Source organism: Pocillopora verrucosa, chromosome 1, assembly GCF_036669915.1.
Source record: "Pocillopora verrucosa isolate sample1 chromosome 1, ASM3666991v2, whole genome shotgun sequence".
Classification (NCBI taxonomy): domain Eukaryota; kingdom Metazoa; phylum Cnidaria; class Anthozoa; order Scleractinia; family Pocilloporidae; genus Pocillopora; species Pocillopora verrucosa.
Genome location: NC_089312.1, coordinates 1,808,380 through 1,827,493, shown reverse-complemented (window position 1 = coordinate 1,827,493; position 19,114 = coordinate 1,808,380). Strand labels below are relative to the sequence as shown.

Sequence of the window (19,114 nt, the reverse complement as noted above, 5' to 3'; positions counted from 1 at the left end):
AGAGCATGAATAAAAGTTTTCACAAGCATGAGTTCGTCCCTGAGGTTTAAGTTACCTGTTGCGTGTAGACAGGGTTTTTTTTATTGAGGGGGCGGGGGGGGGGGAATGGTCGTAGGTTGCCTTTAGATCTTAAAAGGCGGCTGTATTTTTAGTGTGACTTTTCGTATTGTTATTACTTCATCAACTTCTCATTTTCACAAGAACTTTAGAATTTTCATGGGCCAATAGATGCCTTGACGGTATTGGTGCATTTAGCATGAAGCAAACAATATATTCTGAATTAAGATATCGAAAAGTGAACACGGAATCTGTTAAAACAAAACTTTCACATTGTCGAAGGTGTTTTCGTTCTTTGGTCGACACGACACCTTGACCGCTGGAAAACTGAACAAAAAAACATGCAGATTATAGGAACCGTGCTTTTCGTTGCAGCGTTTGTCATAAACAATGCACTTTATGGAGGTACGTTTATTTTGCATCATGGTTAAGTTAAGCTGATAACTGACTCTTTCATGATCATAATTTCCCTAAAGATAACTAGTCACCATCGGAGGAACTGGTATCAGTCTAAATAGATCATGGATAAGTTGAGAATCGAATGTTATACCAAAGAAGGAGAAGATTGTGAATGAAGCAATGTTTTTTTCACCACAGAAACAAATATAAGGATTTGCAATTTCAACCAGCTAAAAAAATTAATATAAAATGTTCTTAAGATGCACAAAAATATCGTTATTGAGCATGTACGTTTGAATTTGATATCTGGCACGCGTGATCCAAAAGGTTTCCTTAAAATGGTTTTGATACTAGTCGTTTTCATAAGCAGTTTGTTAGGAATTTATGACCTCATTTGCTTCTAATTTCAAATACTGATTTAACGCTCGAGAAACTATTTGAGTACTAAAAATTAATAGCGGAAATGATGAGTCATTCTGTTTCGAATAATGTGCGTAATCTTTAATTACAACTTTCGGTTTTCCTGTTGCAATCAGTTAGTTTCAAAACTGGTAAGACAGTTTACAACGCGTGCTGTATTGTTCCAAAAATACTGAATAAAGAATTCTGGGATCATCTTGCTCTGTTCCCTAAGCTAAAAGGGGAGACAGTTTTAAATTCGAGCATTTTCATATCACGTTTACACTGTTTATGTAAATTTTATTTGCGTCTCCGTTTACCACAGGTAGTTCTACTCCATCGTTCAAAGAACAGTGTCTGAAGTGGCATAATGCATACCGTGAATTACATCAGGTAATTAAAAACAATCGGGACTTTTCTTGATCAAAATCATGTCACTCCGCTTTCTCACATCAGACTTTTAAAACAAAACCTAACGCATGTCCAAGACTGCTTCCCAAATTTGAAGCGTTTTTTTTTTCACGCTTAACATATTCGATACATCAATTTGCACGGTCGTTCTAAACGACAATAATTCATCGCTCCTCCTAAAAATATCAATTTGTTGTCAAGGACCATTTTGGTTTTATGAGATATTGTATTGGATAGTTTATGTCTTGTGGCTTTTAACGAAATGATCTTGGTTTGCATCTCATAAAAGACGATTCCAAAAGCTCTCTTCTTTTTCATCTTTGATTTCTTTCGTGCATTCGCGTCGGAATCAAACACGCACGTTTTATGGTAAGCCCATGGTAAAATAAAACTAGCGAAAAATAATTTATTTTTTGGTGATATGATTGGTTGATTGATGCAAAGGAGAAATTATCTTTAACTCATCTAAGAGCTCTTTACGATGAAGTGTTAACTACCTCAAATAAATTCCGATTAATATATTGGCCAATCAGAACACATTTAAATATCGCACATATCCAAAACCAGAGAACACAAGCTACATAAAAGTTTCCGAACTCGTGCTGTTATGAAAAAGTCTCGATTAAAATTGGCTTTGTATCTGCTCAGTTGAGATGTTGGCACGAGTTCCTTAACCAATCATAAAATGTGTATGGCAAAGCAAAACCACCCTTTATAAAAATTTGCTAAAATCCGGATTACTTGACTTGTTCCTAGCCTTTAGGCGGCGTGAAATTGTACACACAAATTATAAAAGTCCAGACTATGCATATTCGCCTCCCCAACAGGTGCAGAATGTGACGTGGAATGATACTCTTGCGGCCAATGCAGAAAACTGGGCAAACTATCTGGCAACAAACAATCTTTTTGAACATGCCAAAAATATTTGGGAAGGAGAGAATCTGTACCTGTCCGGCTCCCCTCTGCCTACGGAGCCCTGCACTGAGGCAACGCAACTATTCTACCGAGAAATCGACAATTATGATTTCAGCAAGCCTGGATTCTCTTTGAAAACAGGGCATTTCACTCAGGTATTCTTTCATAACTTTTTTAATGCAACGGATTCCCTGTTTGTCATTCATGTGGAAGTCACACGTTTCTATCCTCATTCTCCCAGATTAATTAATGATAAAAACTTTTCTTTTCTTTTTATTCATCAAGCATATGGACAATTTTAAATTTGAATTTCCTGTTCCCTTTTCCACCCCACATCACCCAGAACCAGAATCGGGGCGCCTTCTCACAAATGAGCCATTTGAAAATCAGGACCTCTGGAAAAGGACTCGCCAGTATTTTTCATCCTAGTTCACAAATAAGAAAATCGATTTTTTACGTTCTCCTTATTTGTCTGAAAACTTCCAAAAACCACAACAATAATACGAGGTTACATCACATTTAACCCTTAACACCCTAACATCAGTATGCATATTCTCCATATATTGATATGTGCCCAAAACCTCTGTTTTGCCCAAAAATTGTGCAAAAAAGGCAAAAATTTTTCGAGGTCACTAAAACCGCAAAAAATTGCTCCAAAAGCCAAAAGTTGCTCAAAAGTTGCCGAGCACAATCAGGACAGCCCTACTTGTAGTACATCATCTAAGCTTTCTGTTCTTCATTTTTTCAGGTCGTATGGAAAAACACCAAAGAGATTGGAGCAGCAAAGAGAATCAGAAATGATAGCAGGCTTGTGGTTGTGATTCGGTATTTCCCCCCCGGAAACTTGATAAGCGGGAAGGAAGCTTTCAAGAAGAATGTGCTTCCAATACCTGAGAGGGGGAGGAGTGGGGCGATTGAAAGGCGTGCTTCTTTGGCATTAACTGGTTTTGTTTTCATCGTTGGAACTTGCTGTCAATTTCTTTTCTAAAAGCATTTCCCACCAAAACTAAGAATTGAACAACATTTTTAATTTTCCAAGCTCGCTTTTAAGGGGATTTGCTTAAGGGTACCTAAAATGAAACGCAACAAAGATCTTGAGCGAGGACGAAAATCTTGAGTGGAGTGTCAAAAACCAAGTACAATGAGGAGAGATTTTTACTAGGAACCAGTCAGAACGTATCGCTTGAGGGGGGAGGGGGTGGTGGAGGATTCTTAGGGGGAATCGCATGATTCACCGAGAGAATGGAAGAGAAGATCAGTCGTCGCCAGCACAGTATAGAGGGGGCCTGTCGAAGTTGACTGCTAATAAGAGGGAACAGAAGAATATTACAGAGCTTTATGACAGGATCCCTATCCCCCTACCCCCTCACCCCCCCTTCCCCCCCCCCCCAACTTCCAGGCGATAAATGATGACTGGTAGCCTTTGCATTGGTCACTACACTGGGTTTTTTTTTTTGGCTACCCAATGAGCTAAATTTACTATTGTTAAGCTAACATCAAGATGGTTTATTGAAATGTAAACCACTTCAAGGTTAAGAGTAGGAATTATAATTTCTTCATTTTCATTAAGAGCTTTCTTTGGTTTTGTTTTTAAAATTAAAGTGTACAAAAGAGACCAAGGGGAAAAAATATAAGAACTCAAAGGTATTTTTCTTGCTTAACTGCTGATCAGCTGTTACTTGAACGTACAGCAGTCTGTATTGTTTCACTTTCCTTCGTAAAGATCTCAACAACGATAACAAAATCACGATTTTATTTCGGTTATTATACAGCGCACAGTGATAACCAAAATGGTTGAATTTTATAATCTTTTTCTAAATATTGTCACCAAAGAAAAGATCCTCACGGTTTCGAACGAGTACGAAAAACTTCTCAACAGATTTTACATCTTTCCTCCATTTCTCTGTAATTGTCTTGCAGATGCCTTTTTTTTTAATGGCCTTACGTGCAACAGGTGCGCAAACTGAAGGCTTTCTTTTCCGATATCCTTTGTTAACATTTCTTTTTCTTTATCAAGCTGCTGCGTTGCTGTTTTCGATAATTAACACCCAAAATGGGCCGTCAGGCTGTTTACTCGTTATTATCACTGTATTCTCAGATCAATTTCCTTTCAAGACGAGATAACTTCCATCTCAATATTGGATCTCTGTTTCTTTGAATGAAGCTTAATCATCACGTCTGTTTATCCAGTTGTTGTATAGCTCCTCATTAGAAGCTTCCTTCTAATGAAGGTTGGTTGGTTGTGTTCTTCAATAGACGTGTTCTTTGTTATAAAGACAACAGTCAGTCAATTGTTTTTGTCCTTTTTTTTCACTTAAAATCACTTCTCCATCCATCGAGAAGCAGCTAAATCAACACCCCTTTTCAAGACAAAGTTTTCTTTGCGTTTATGAATGCTAAAAACGCTTCATTTATCGACTTTAAAATCAATAAGCTAATTTTGGAATAGAAAGCGATTGTCAAGGAAGATCTGTTTGAGTTAAAGGCTCGATGTTGTAACCGTGACATCGACCATGAAAAACGTTAGCAACAACAGATCTGATCTTATTTAGAAAGAATTCATGGAAAATTTTAAAAACTGAATTTGATCCACATTCGAAAATGCCCTGAAGGCTCAAGGAGCGTAAGAGAACAAACTTTGTGGAAGTGAGGAAGTGATTGATTAGGATTTAGGATTTCTGACCCAAAAGACGCGAACACAGACCTTTCTATGACGCCTTCCCCAATTCGATTAAAGTTCATCGGCAGGTTGTACCCCGAAATTAAGGTCATTTGAGTTGACATTTGATTAAATTAACAGGTTTAACGAATAATTCTCATGATCCATTTTCGCTCCCAAAAATACAGTAATTTATCGTGCAAAAGTCGAGTGGCCTTTGAAAACAAGACTTCAACAAAATTTGACTAGCAACAGAAATGTGTAACTGATGTTAAAGTTGAAAACAGTAATGAATCACAAAACCGGAGCGAAATATTTTCTTAACGACCAAAAAATTCAACCAATTTCAAAAACAGCTGAAAAGACCTCTTCATTTGGTAACTAATGAAAGGAAGCTTTTCCCCCACCCCCGTGAAAACTTCTGACCTTCCCCCTTGTATCAAAAGCTATTCACAACAATAACCAGACAAAAACATAGTCTTTCATCATTTATTCATTGTACTCCACGTTCCATTTAATATTCAATTTCACTCTCCAAATTATTTATGTTTGAAAATAAAGAATAAACCACGAAGTATTAAAATATTTCTTGCTTTGAGTCTGATATTCTTGGTATTTTGTTCACATTGTACCGCTAGCTATGTCAAACGACAACCACAACCTTAAACTTAATGAAAATTTGAAATAAAAAATAAACAAATGTTTGTCTTTAACGCAAAAATAAGAAACATACGTTGGTGGCAAATAAACGGGAAAAGCATGAAAAGCCAATGCACCAAATAAGAATAAGGAGAAAATGGTAAAATAGAAAAATGAAAAATAAAATAGAAATAAAACTAGCAAGGAAATGAAAGGAGCCATGGCACTTTATCTTAGTTTACTTTTGCTTCTTTCCGGCAGTTATCAGTTAAAACTTGCTTAACCAGAAACACGTTCTACAGTTAGGAAAAAACAAACAGTTTCGACCATATTGAATGATAACGGAAGGCTGACCTTTCCCAAATTCTTCTGAATACAACACATCCTATCATTTTTACATTTCCCTTTCAACCTTTTTCTCTTATTATTCCTCTTTTATCCTACTACTGAACGATCCACGCTGTTTGAAGTAAAGCTCGTAGTTTTCTAAAATTTTGGCGACATGACTCCTTCGATTTGCAATTTTGCTCAGATAAAGCAAAAACCCTAAAAGAAATATTTCGTAATTGGACATCTTCAAAGAAATTCAAACTAAATCAAAAATTGTCGTCTCTGGGCTACTTTCCTTTTTTCTTGAAGAGAATCGAAATTTATAATTTTCAGCTTCTATTTCTAACTCTGAAACATTTTGTCTAAGCTGCAACGCCCAACACATCGATATTTTTAGAACAACAAGAGGTCATTCACGTTACTAGCACATAATCGATTCGCTTGGGTTTTCATTTCAGATCATTTAATAAACGTAACTGCGTACGTTTAAAACATCTAGGGAACACAGTCACGCGCATCTCATACGTGAGAGCACCTTCAAATTCCAATGTGCATTATTCGCCAAATTATCTTATTGTTTTGTAGTTTCTGACGTTGCAACCAAAAGCAAAGTAACACTATCGTAAATACACGTAGTATTTTTAGATACACCTGTTATGTTTTCTGTTTTGTCTTGTTTGGTTTTCTTTCTGAGATTTCAAGTAAGATATAACCCCATTTCTTAACGTTTAAGTAACTTAAGACACCTTAGGATCTACCATATAATGCCTTGCCTGAGGCGTTTGATGTGGCTTCCAGAGTCACATGATCCTAAATCTATGACATATCCCTAGAATAAGCAGTCTATTGTGTTACAGTTCTTCCCTTGCTACGTAAAGAAATACCTTCTTTTTTCAAACTAAACTAGATTTGCCTTATTAATAAGTTTCCAAAAAATCAATATACAACGTAATTTGTAGAACTGTAAAGTACGCTAAGTTCGCTAGCGTCAGGAAACAGTTTGCAAACTGAGCTTGCCTTTTACACAGCTGAAACTCTGGATATGAACAAAAGTTCGGAAGTATGGAGAATTTAAATTTTCTAAAGCTGAAGACTTAATTCAGCGGATACTTTTATGTGTTTAGTGATGACCGTGTGTTTGGAAAAATCAGAGTTTTCTAAAAAGTAACAAAAGTTTATTACTACAAGCTCGAATGCAATGACTTTGAGCGCTTGAATGGTTCACATTGAAACCGGACGGTTTTTTTTAACGATGCTAGATAACTAACGAAGTAGTAAATGTCCAACGCACCCCTCGGTCATCTCTAGACTAGTTTGATAGACTCATTACATTACATATTGACGATCGATGAGTTACTGAGAATGCGGCTGAAAACGTTATTGGTAGAGACAGTACGGCTAGTTTATAATATTTGTTAATTGTTAATTACGCTCTGCTGAAAAACTAAAGAATTTAAAGAAAATGTAACTCAATGGGCTGATCTGAACTGCATCAGAGGAGGTTTGAAGATAACGTTTAAGTTTAGACACCGATATTAAGTTTAATAGGTCGTTACAAAAATAAATATATTGCTTAAATAATCAAGGTATTTGATTTCTTTCTTAGTGACAGAGAACTTCGTTCATTTGGTTCGTCAATTTGTCCTAAACATGCACAACATGGGACACGAGACACAATCAATTTGCTCGTTGTCACGCAGCAAGCGAACATCTGTCACACCAGGTTGCTACGTGACAATCAGACTGTTGCAGAAAACTTGAGGAGATACATCTAGTGCTAATAGAGGTAAAGTGGAATTCACGTTTGGCATCAGTTTGACAGAATTTTCGGTGGAAAAGTGTAACGTCTACCATGTCGAACTTTTGACAAAAACCAGTTACCATTAATACACCATTTCTTCTCTACCTACCTAAATTACATTGTTGGTCCGCTGAACCGGCGAAATTCCAAGTCAGACGACTCTAGTAGCATTCGCGTCCAACCAAATGCAGCAGCCTCTCTAATATTCACAAACTCAGTTCCAATAAACCGCGGAGAAAATCGGTGTCCCTACATTCGACTTTTCCGACCAACTGTCAGGAATTCAGTGTTTTAGCTCGCAGTATGTCTCAGTTTACATCCAGCATTCACTGGTTTTCTTGGATCCTTTCTTGACCGTTTTCTTTTCTTGTAATAAAAATATTTCTTATGTTCTGTACCACTGTTTGATTTTTCTTTCCGAATAACCTTTGATGTTGAAGCTGGTTTGTTTGCTTAAGATGTGAATCGAGCTATAATTCTGGACCACGATATGACGTCACAAGACCACGTATGACAAATTCCCGAAATAAAATCAACACACTGATCCCCCGACGACATAATTATCATAAATTGATACAATAAATCCACAGAAATTAAGATGATATATTTTCTAATGTATTTAGACATCAAGGAGCGCCACTTCCCGCCATCTTGTCCTTGATTTGAGCTTTCTTTTTCTCAGCTAGTAGATTGTCTTGTTCGTCATCTTCGCCATCGTCCCCTCCCATCAAAGAGATAAAGCCCCAGGGTGGCTCGTCCTCGAATAAACGACTGATAGCCAGCAAGGCACTGGAGACGACCGCGAGACCAAATGTAAAGTAAACGAATGTGAGTACTGTGAAGGCAATGACGTAACCAGGGTGATCTTTCTCGCTATTGGCTGGATGCTGGGGCACATAATCTCCAAAACCGATCGTGCTTAGTGTGATGAAAGCGAAATAAACTCCTTCGAAAAATGTCCATCCTTCGTAGCTTTTTCCTATACCTGCCAGAAGTAAGATCATTCCTGTTACCATCAGGAATATACACGCTACAGTTTTGAGGTAGATTTTTCGAGGTTCCCTGTTGAAGATCTTTGTGTCAATTAGTTTCCAAAAATTCGCCGTTGCCTCTGTTATCCGTTCGCCGATCGATTTCAGCATTAAGCCCGTGATTGGAATACCAAATATGGCGTAAAATATACAGAAGATTCGTCCCCAGACCGTGTTCGGAGCCATCTTGCCATAACCTTAAAAAAAACGGAAAAACGTTTTCAGCTCTGTAATATTTAGTTTCGAATTGTAGGGTTCCTATGTTCGGCGGATTCCTTTGCAATTTCGACGTGTAGTGCTTCGAAGCCTTCCGAAACTTTCGACAGAATTCAATCGAATAATCCAGGTTTTTTTTTTTGCATCCTCTCAGCACAGCATAGCAAAGCATTTGTCGTGGTCACTGTTTAGTAACAAAATAAAACAATGCAGAGCCTTAAGTCCACTCCAGAAAATTCTGAAAAAAGAAGCATCTTCTTTACTGCTTGGTAAACTTATTACCTGTCAGCTGAAAATGAAACCCTTCGAAAACAATGATGTAACTTCACTTTGAATTTTTGGCAGTATGATTATCTCCTGGTCGTGCGCATGCTCAGAGACACTGTCAGGTCCATGTGAGTGACGTAAGTTACAGCGTGAGTATGAGTGGAAAAAATTTATATTTCAATTTTTTCATAGACATGAAACCTAGATTTCGTTTTCAGAGTGAAGACGCCGTTTTGAAATTCATGCAATTTGGTGTAGACAAAGCCTTATGATGTACTTTTCACTCTAGTAAGTAAGTAAGTAAAGACTTTATTTAAAGAGGGTAGCACTAAAACAGTATAGAAATACTAACAAACCAGTGGCCCTCTAAAATTATTTACAACACGGATGTTAAAAACTATGGCATAACTATGAGATAATATAACGAATATAAAAAAAACAAGAGATGAGAGATAAAATCAATAAAAAGTACAAAAGTATAACTAAATCACAGAATAAAATGATTTAAAAGCTGCTGTTCTTCAAAGAATTAAGCGACGCTATTTTCCGCATAGATAGCGGTAAGCTGTTCCAGGCTTGACAAGCAGTCACAGTAAATGTTCTTCCTCCTTCAGTTTTACGTCTGATAATAGGGCGTTTGATAACAGGGTGCGATAACTCTTTTTGATTGTGTCGTAAAAAAAAACCCAAAGTAATCATAACGGCCAGACAGAAGAGAGGAAACTACTTTTTAGAGCTAATGAGAACTCAAAGTAAAATCAAGCCAACTTCCTAAAACGCGGAAAAACGTGGGCGATCAAGTTGTCATTGGCTTTAGTTTTGCATTTGATTGGCTTATAGAGTGGTGCGAGTTTTCTGGACCAATCACAAAGAGAAGTAAAGCGAAACTAATGCAATCTCTGATTATTTTTGACACTGAATTGAAAATTACACCCACACCAACTGTCACTTTGCTAACTGCACATTAGTGCTTCACAGTCCCATATCGACCATCATTTCCAAGAGTTGATGACTGTTTATTTACAGCCGTAAATAATGAATGACATTCGTTAGCGAATGACATTAACGTCTGGAATTTACAATCCTTTAATGAGAACATGCAAGTACTTTGGATACTACAGTAGTTCTTACAACCAAGCGTGAAATAAAACTTTTTCAGTTATCATCAACTGCAAGTCGGTTGCATCAGGACCAAGTTTTCGTGCAAAAAGAAATGCGGAAGTGTTATGAAAAGTTGATGACGTGCAATCCGATCCGCCAGTCGATATCGTTACTATTCGTTCATTTCACTTTCCCAGTTAATGGCTTTTTTGCCATTACAGAGCCCACATTACAAATAATTTGAATATTTGACTAAATGTATATTCGAATACGATTTATAGACATATTGAATGAATAATTCCTTTATCTATTGATATTTTCGTTTGGCAAATAATGGTTATAATCAAAAAGCGAGAAGAGAGAGCCATTAACTTGACAGAGAAAAAACGGTCCACCGTTTTACCAAAAAAAACTGTGTGGGTTCATCGGTGACTTCATGGGCAAAATTAAAAAGAAATCAATCCCCCTTCCCCTCAGTAATTCTTAATCATGTTATGTTTTGGTTAATGAAAGGTAATATTTCTAAATAAAGTTCTCTGCGTTTCGAAACATATACTAGAGATAAATTCGCCTTCCGTGGTATTATGAAAAAAAAATTTAATTGAGGGGAAACACATCACTGGTAACCAGCGATAATATATAGATTAAAAAAAAAAGAAATTTTTGCTTTCAAAGAGCCCTTCGTTTGATTTACGTGCCGGCTAAACTTGCGGCTTTCACATTAATGAATTAAATAGGAAACATTAACGCAATGAAAGGTTGAACATCACTGTGTGATTCGTTGTACCGTTTAGTGTTCCATTTCGTTTCCTTATCCGCCTTCTCGCTTAAAAAACATGGTAGTCTTTAAAAAAACCTCACCTATTCAATGACTTGCTTACTCACTCACTCAATAACTCTCTTACCAACTTCCTCGCTCAATCAATCTCTTGCTCACTCATTCCCTCACGCACGCAACAACTCTCTCACTCGCTCACTCACTTATTAATTTATTTATTCACTTCCTCGCTCGCTTTCACGGTTGTTCTAAGAAATGTGAGCGAAGTACAAAAACTATCATTAGACCTGAAAACGGAAAAAACAGAATTCGCCACGTCCTCAGCAATTGCAACCGCGCGTAATATTCAGTTGTCTAATTTTATCGTCTTTGCTTCGACAATTGAGCGATTCAGATCCATAAAATCGTCGCAAAATGATATATTTCGTAAATAGAATAAGAAAGATAGTAATATGATGATAGATTTCGCTTCTAAACTTTTCATATTGTTTCAGCAAACCGTTCAAAATCTCAACAATTGACACTTCTTTAATCTTCTCTAATTTTTTATATCATTTTAAACTGAAAGAGAGAAGACAAAAGTCAGAGGCGTCCTACGCAGAATTTTGATCGTATCAGATTCTTACTAGTTAATTGCGCTGTAGACGCATATTTCCGACATTCTGTCTTATCGTCATTCTCCAATTAATTTTAAACTTTGTCTGAGAATATGTCTACTCGTCCCTGCTGTTAGATAGCCACAAAAATTCAAATCAATATGTTTGTTTATTTCTCGTTGGGAGACCAATCGCCCAGACATTATTTTCCTTTTTTTAGAAAAAGTTTATTCAAATTTCAATCGATCTGCTTCATGGATATAGAGCTTTCATGATCAGTTAACTTTTGGCATGGTTGCCTTATTATGATTGCCATTAGCTTACTTTTGCTTCAGATAACTAAATACTATGGTGAAAAAAAGGTGTTTATGAAATCCCGAAAGGAGAATCGTTGGAACGGCATTTGAGCTCTCGTTATGATTAAATTTCTTCTAGCAAGCGATAGAAAATTCAGCGCCACAGGCGTTGCGAGGTCTGCATAAAATGTCACCCACGCTGACTGAGAAAAAAAAAACGGTTTTACTCAGAGTAGCCTGTGAGTCATGATAAATTCAGTTCACGTCTTAAATACGTTATTCATTTGTATTTTTGGAAATGCTGGCTAAAACTTTAACTGCCTTTTTTCTTAATTTCTTCAATTTTCCTCGTAAAGAAGGATACCAAGGATAAAAGCGATTCAGAGGTACAGGAAGTATTCAATTTCCCTGCAAGAAAATTTTAAAATTCTATCATATTGCACTTCCAAAAATATGCAATTCACTTTCTTCAGATTCTCTCATTTAAGAATTTCAGATTTTTTTAAAACAGATATCTTGAGACGAACAGCGATTTACCGTGATTTTGTCCTTTGAAATGGACCGCTTAATTCATAATTCTTCAGTGTCCCCCACAAAGAATTTTGAATACGACAAAGTTTTATTGCGTCAAACTTTACGTGCTAAAATATATTTTTTTGTCAATTTGGTGTCCTGGGTATATTAAGCAATGATGTACAAAAAGAGTATTCCGTGGTCGAGATTTTCAAATATCAGTAAATTAACAATAAATTTATTAGAACTTTATCACACAAAACCCAGCAAACAATGATTCATCCACGAGGTACAATGAAAACCATAAATGTTTCATTCGTTAAGGAGAATTCCAAATTACTTTCAATTAAGTCTCTAGAATTCTTTCATATGAAGACACTCGTATTTGTTCAAAGGCGTGCTAACACTTAAGAACAGCATTTACTTAGCTGAGGTAATTTTTACATTACAATGTAAGACGTGAAGGGCGCTATGGCAATCTCAGCGTAGTTGTAACCTGAGTTAATTTTTTGTTGATAGAAGTTATATTTTTTTCTGTCAAAACGAAACGCACTCGATTCCTTAACCTAAATTAAAATCAATTGTGGGTTTGAGTTTATCAGGTGTGATTAATTAACGAAAACCACGTTCTAAAATAATAAAACAGACCTTCAGATTTGTTCTTTACGTAAGCAGAAACACGCAAGTGAACGAACTGGCAAAGCTTTCACTCAATTTTATCAAGATGAAATAAGGTTTTGTTAAAATTGCGACTTTAAGGCGAAAATTGAGAAAATCCGCATGTAGAGAATTTCCGATTTCGACGAAGTCGACGCATGGAGCACAGGATAAGAAAATTGGAAACTTATTTGTTAAACCAGAGAGAGAGGGAAACATGCACAGTAATCAAATTTCAATTAAAACCACAAGATGGCCGTTGAATGCGAAATTTGAAATTTAACACCATTTTCCTCTTCTTTCAAAGATTTTATTCTGAGCTGAAAAATAAAACAACAAACAAGAAATCTTCTTTAATGAGGTCGAGTTTACAATTTGGCCGCGTGTGAGATCGGTGATTGAATTGGCTCTAAAATAACTTTTTTTCCAGAATTTCCATGCTGCCGGACGAGAATTATTGTTTGCTTCAGAAAACTTTTCGTTCATTTTTTGAAGAGTCGTAAAATTATATAAACAAATGAAATTACAGAATATGCCGGAAAATACAATTCTACACCTCGCAGATATTGTTCAAGAAAAAAGTAATTCTAGAACAAAAATGAAAATAAAAATATTCTTTGAACGAAAGAAATTTGTACGTAAGAGTGTTGCTCCAAAGAAAGGTTCACCGAATCTCTAAATACTAAAAGAAAAAGATTATACCCTCTTTTACTTCTACTTTTAAACGTGCGATGATAACGCTTCAAAGAATTCCAGTTTATTATTTCTTCATACAGTTAAAAGCTGAATTCCCTGATTAACAGAATAAAACGGCCTTATGAAATAAAGTTGCTTTTTTTCTAAAGTTTTTTTTTTCTCTTCACGATTTAATTCAGAAGATATGAAGTTTCCATTCATAGATAGAAAATATCTTTATCACGCCGCATGGATCAGCGAGAAAGCTCATTTCCATTCCTACTAATACAAGTGACAAAAAAGGTGTTAATGCAACTGTTTTTACGCCGCTTAAAGAAACATTTCGGACTCGTTAATTTTTCTTTCTTTGAGCGAATGAAACCGACAACTGAATCTGAACTCGCTTCAAACAATATCGAGTTTTGCCTCAAAAACGCCAGCCTTCACAGATAAACTTCACTCTCACTATTCAACAAAAGATGAATGTTTTCTACACCATAGATTTGAATGCAACATAGAGCTGTCTTTTTGTTACAGAAATTTTGTTCCAAATACGTTCAAAAGCGGAAAAATCACTCGTTCGTGAAATTGCAAATTTCGGTTGAAAAGCTGTATACAACTCTTGACCATATTTCCAAAGGACCGAATGCTTCTCAAACTATGTAGGATTCGTGCACCTTTTTGTTCATTTTCTTCGAGAAATACGCTAAAAACAGAAAACGCGTTAAAATACATTTAAGTTCCTTGAGGCAGGTGGTGACCATATTATTGAAAGCAATTTTTCGCTATTTCCATTTTTGTTTATGGTAAACATGTCCCTCTCAAAACCCGCCAAAACATAGGTCACCAGCATTTCATCAAGCCGAGGTTTGTCGATCATAAAAAAAATTGCGCGTGTTAGCAAGACGAAAACCGGGCGTGATTCACTGTAGGAACAACAAAAACACATGAAATTGATAAAGAAATATCCAGATTTTTGTTTGATCGGAAGTAATGGAATATACTCTTGTAACAAATTGGTCCTCAAATGCACTTTTGCAGTCTCGGTATATTTCCTTTCCTCTACTGCCGGTGAAAACTGTTTCTCATGATTTCAATACCAATTTCTTCTTTCCAAGGAAAAGATGTCCTTTTTCCTTTAATGAATGATAAATTCGTAAACAAAAAAACTCGAAATGGAAAATAAATCTTGTACATTTAACAGAATATCCGTAGCTTGATAGTCAAGTGAAGGTAGTACATTCTGACATTCAGGGATCCCACATCTTCCAGGAAAAAAAAATTAAGATTTCCTCATTAATATCCCGCCAAATCAAAACTTCTGGCCTCGTAAATTGAATTGGGACCTGTGCTAGATTTCCTTTGGTATAGTGTTTGATTATACCGAGTTTTAGCTTCTTAATCACCTCTGTCATGAAAAAAAGACCCTCTTTTCTAGTGCCACAGCTGCTTCTAAACAAATATACAATTTTGTGTCGGAAGCCTACGCAAATCTTGGAGGATTTGAAACCCCGAGGGATCAATCAGTTCATTTTTTTGCGCAGTTTCTGGGACTTACTATCAAAGTAAATTCGATCACTTCTACCGGAGTATTTTCCTGGTTAGGATAAAATATTCATTTGCCGCTAATTTTTATTTCGATCAAAATGTCAGATTCGCATTTTGTATAGGCAAAGCCCAATCTTTTATTTACCCGAAGGAAAATAGGCATTTAATGATATCCTTTCTAATTGAGGCCAAACCACTATTCCACTGATATGCCGAAAGTTGAAAATCTTGATTTTTTCGCCTTAGTGAAATTGGATTTTTTCACGGGGCGATAGAAATAAATGAACCGGTAAGCTACTATTGTTATTTTGTCGTCGTCTTTGCTGTAAGTTCATAATCTTTTGATCGCTGTTTTGCATAATACAGACTCCACACAGCTTGAGCTATGAACACTGTGCTTCTCGGCGAAATTAATTCTCGAACGAGCGGCCGATGGCATGTTTTCGTTTGAAAAATTACAAAACTCAGCGATTTTCTATTTTTCGTCGCAGTGATAGCGCGCTATTTCTGTGTTTTAACTAATGAATTCATGGAAAGAACTACCTCTGACAACAAAACAATCTGCAAGCGTCCGATTCAAATCGGAAACAGGAGTTTGAATATTCATATTCAATGCAGATCGAGCGCTTTTTTTAATCCGCAACAAAAGGAGGCAGGACTTTGACAGGATCGTTAAATTCTAATTCTAAAGACCAGCGATTTTTTTGGGGTAAAATGTTTGAAAATTAATAAGTTTATATCAACCAAAAGGCAAACCAGAGATTCGATTTGGCGAGCGATTTTGCGTTTTAATGAGCGCTACAGTTTGACAGCGCCAAATCACGTTAGAAACTGTGCTTTAGAAACTTGAATTTAAGTACTGAACGAAAGGACGCTCAGTTAATCGCTAGCAACGAAGGAATCTTAGTCGATCTTTCACAATAAACTTATATTTCTAGAAATTAAAATACAACGGTCGCACGGATTGTGTTTTTGCTTCCCACCAAGTGCAAAATATATGCAATCGATATCCGAAGAAGACATTAGTACTGAATGAAAGTTAAATCGCGCAAAGTTCTCAAGAAATTTATCAGAAAACCGCGCACTACACTGCGGTGGTTTTCCGATAAATGAGACAGCATGGAGATATCTTAAAGGGTCGAAATTCAACGAGATAACTAAATTTAAAAGCGCGGTGCTTCAACGAGTATTAAAAAAATACCCTGAGTAACAACATAATAGTGGTACTCACCAATGGTAGTCACAACTGTCCCAGTGAAAAAAAGCGAACCGGCAAAACTCCATCGGTCGTAAGCCACATCGAAGTATCCGTCGTCGATGGCCTTCGAAATTTCTGTGAAAAAAATATGCATCTCTTCGTCCGAAATGTTGTATTTTTCTTTCATCCGCTGCTGTACTTTGTCAAAATGATGAATTTCGCGGTGTTCAGCGCCCGACTCAATCGTTTGGAAAACTGCCGCGCCAAATAGTAAATACACCAGGAATAAAGTAGTTCTCAAGACGAGATTTTTAGTCGGGCCTTTCAGCGCCCGCAAAAAGTTTAGGAAGAAAACCCCCATTTGGCGAGCGCGGGAGCGATTAGTGAACGAAGCTCAGCTGGGCGAACTGCCCTCGCGTTCGCGGCTCCTGCTTGTTTGTGATGGGTCAGTGCGCTGAACGTGCTATTTTCTCATCCACCGGAGGTAAGGTACTCTGGTTGTCGACAATCGTGGCCTGATAAGCTAGTGACGTCACAGCTGGCAATATTGTTAGCGAGAGAAGAATGAATACCTTGATTAGAGAATATTGTGTGCGCAAATTCTGAATGTTCCTCGGTCCATTGTTAAGAGGTTGTACATAAACACAGTTAATTGGCAACGCGCGCGCTTCATTCACCTGTTTGGCGCGGGAAAACGTGTAAGCGTCGAACTACCCCAGTGCGCGCCACATAAAAAATGACATACACGCGTCTTAAGCACTTTGGTGTTCAAGGGTCTTTGCCTAAAAAACAAACCGCGTGCAGTCCCAAAATTCTATTGTTATTAAATTTGCCATATAAGGCAAACGCAATCATTTCGAACAAGAAGATTTCCGCCATGAAGGAAATTTATCATACAAGCTTGGTTCCGGTGCTTTAATGTGAAGGCGAATTACTACCTGTCACTCGATTTTAGGTTGCTTTTAAGATGTAACGCTGGGATGATGGCGTTTTAAGAACTAAATGAACATAAAGTAGCCGAGATTTATGCGGAAAAATCACAAGTTTTCAGCGGAGAATGTGTAAATTCGAAGACCCCTCGTAGCTTTCGACAATAGAGATTGAATTGCCCGTGAAACAGAAAGCCAGCTGTCTTGGGAAAAATTGAGCAGAGATGCAAGAAAGTGAACAATTGCAAAATAAAATCTTCAGAAATCAAAATATCTTTCTAAAAGGAAAGCAGAGAATTTCTGATGTTTTCCAAATATGTTTTTACAAGGAAATTTCTACGATTTTTTGTATTTTTACACCAGGATACAATGTCTTGAATCTATATTTTAGCCTTTAAATGTCATTTGAAAAAGACTTCCTAGTCTTTCAATGGATGAAAACAGAATTTTATTTGTCTATTACCGACTGGAACTAGTTAAATTTTTTCGAAAGTAAAACTAATTTTTGTTCCCTTGTCAAGTGCGATAAAAAAAAATACTCGCAACCTATTATTTCCAAACGTGAATTATTTCGACAAAATTTGTCCAGTTTATTTAACATGTCATGTGAATTGTAATCGAAGGAGAATCAAATCGTTTGCGTCGACTCGTTCATTAATTTTTCATAAAACTCGAAGAATATAATGTAATGGTTTAACTCGTGCAAATCCATTACGGGGCTAACTGAATCAAACGGGTATCGGTCAAGGAAAGAAAAAAAAGCTTAATATATACCATGACTAGTTTAGCTTTTGAAAGAGAATACAGATAGTTGGCAAACGTTTGACAGTTGAATGTCGTTTTCTTTTCTGTTTATTCCGGTGCGCTGTCAGACTTTCTTCCAATTTGCCATAACTCTTACTCAAATGTATGTCTTGAGAACAAGAACATATTTGCATTTTGTTTCAACAAAGAAGCCCTTTTGTTGACATTTGATGTTGCTTGTCAATCCAGTCGCGCGAATCGTGGCCCTCTTGTGAGCGATCAAATTGAAAATATTGACATGCGAGTTACCTTATGATGGAAATCAAAGTTTATTATTGTTAAAAATGTTTCCTCAGATTTTCCGATATTTTTATTTTGATACCGAATGAGCAAAGTAACATTAAAATCAACACAGAAAGCCATTAACTGTTATTTTTCGTATTATTTTCCTTTGCATTCGGTTCAGGGTAATATTACAGATAACATAAGGGTGTTGTTTTCATTTCAAAACTTTTCTTGGGCACTTTTATCATATTTGAACTAATTTGTATGAAATTCAGCGCATGTAAAAGGATTTTTTGTTCCATTTTCGTACAAACGTGAGAAGATATTTCGGCGAAACCTAAGATCTGATTTATTACCACTTGGCTCTTATCAAGAAATTAATTGAAATTTTCTCTGCTGTTAGTACTTGTTAATGAAGTTGCCGATAGTTATTCGAATTTCAGCATTTATTAATTTTACGGCTTTTGGGTAAACATCATTTGTTTTTGCACATTCTAACCGAAAACCACTTAGATATCTTAGCAACGAAAATTTTTACTTCCTTGAATATTGTTTTTAATATTCCGCTGATGTATTTCAAAATCAAAACTTTTGGCCCTCAATGCAAGGGGTAACATTAAGTTGTTTTGAAAATGAATAGCATAGAATTACATTTTCAAAAGATTTCCAG

The 19,114-nt window shown here is 36.4% G+C and overlaps 2 protein-coding genes across 2 annotated transcripts; one reads left to right on the top strand and one right to left on the bottom strand.

The window, feature by feature from the left end:
- The first annotated feature begins 302 nt into the window (after positions 1-302).
- LOC131788751 (Golgi-associated plant pathogenesis-related protein 1-like) lies at positions 303-3,532 on the top strand. The gene is made up of 4 exons (XM_059105841.2): positions 303-462; positions 1,181-1,248; positions 2,094-2,336; positions 2,930-3,532. Exons 1-4 carry the CDS (start codon positions 399-401, stop codon positions 3,167-3,169), a joined length of 615 nt encoding a protein of 204 aa, XP_058961824.2. The 5' UTR covers positions 303-398; the 3' UTR covers positions 3,170-3,532.
- Positions 3,533-7,330: 3,798 nt separating this feature from the next.
- Positions 7,331-17,186, bottom strand: LOC131788600 (two pore potassium channel protein sup-9). Its single transcript, XM_059105682.2, has 2 exons — positions 16,520-17,186; positions 7,331-8,838 (listed from the first exon to the last, which is right to left on the bottom strand). Exons 1-2 carry the CDS (start codon positions 16,845-16,847, stop codon positions 8,237-8,239), a joined length of 930 nt encoding a protein of 309 aa, XP_058961665.1. The 5' UTR covers positions 16,848-17,186; the 3' UTR covers positions 7,331-8,236.
- Positions 17,187-19,114: the final 1,928 nt, after the last annotated feature.

Bases quoted from the DNA above. Each gene is read 5' to 3' on its own strand.
- LOC131788751 (XM_059105841.2), top strand. From the start codon at position 399: ATGCAGATTATAGGAACCGTGCTTTTCGTTGCAGCGTTTGTCATAAAC. The intron at 463-1,180 runs GTACGTTTATTT...CGTTTACCACAG, and splicing joins AAACAATGCACTTTATGGAG to GTAGTTCTACTCCATCGTTC. The intron at 2,337-2,929 runs GTATTCTTTCAT...TCATTTTTTCAG, and splicing joins AAACAGGGCATTTCACTCAG to GTCGTATGGAAAAACACCAA.
- LOC131788600 (XM_059105682.2), bottom strand. From the start codon at position 16,847: ATGGGGGTTTTCTTCCTAAACTTTTTGCGGGCGCTGAAAGGCCCGACT. The intron at 8,839-16,519 runs GTGAGTACCACT...GTTTTTTTTAAG, and splicing joins GACAGTTGTGACTACCATTG to GTTATGGCAAGATGGCTCCG.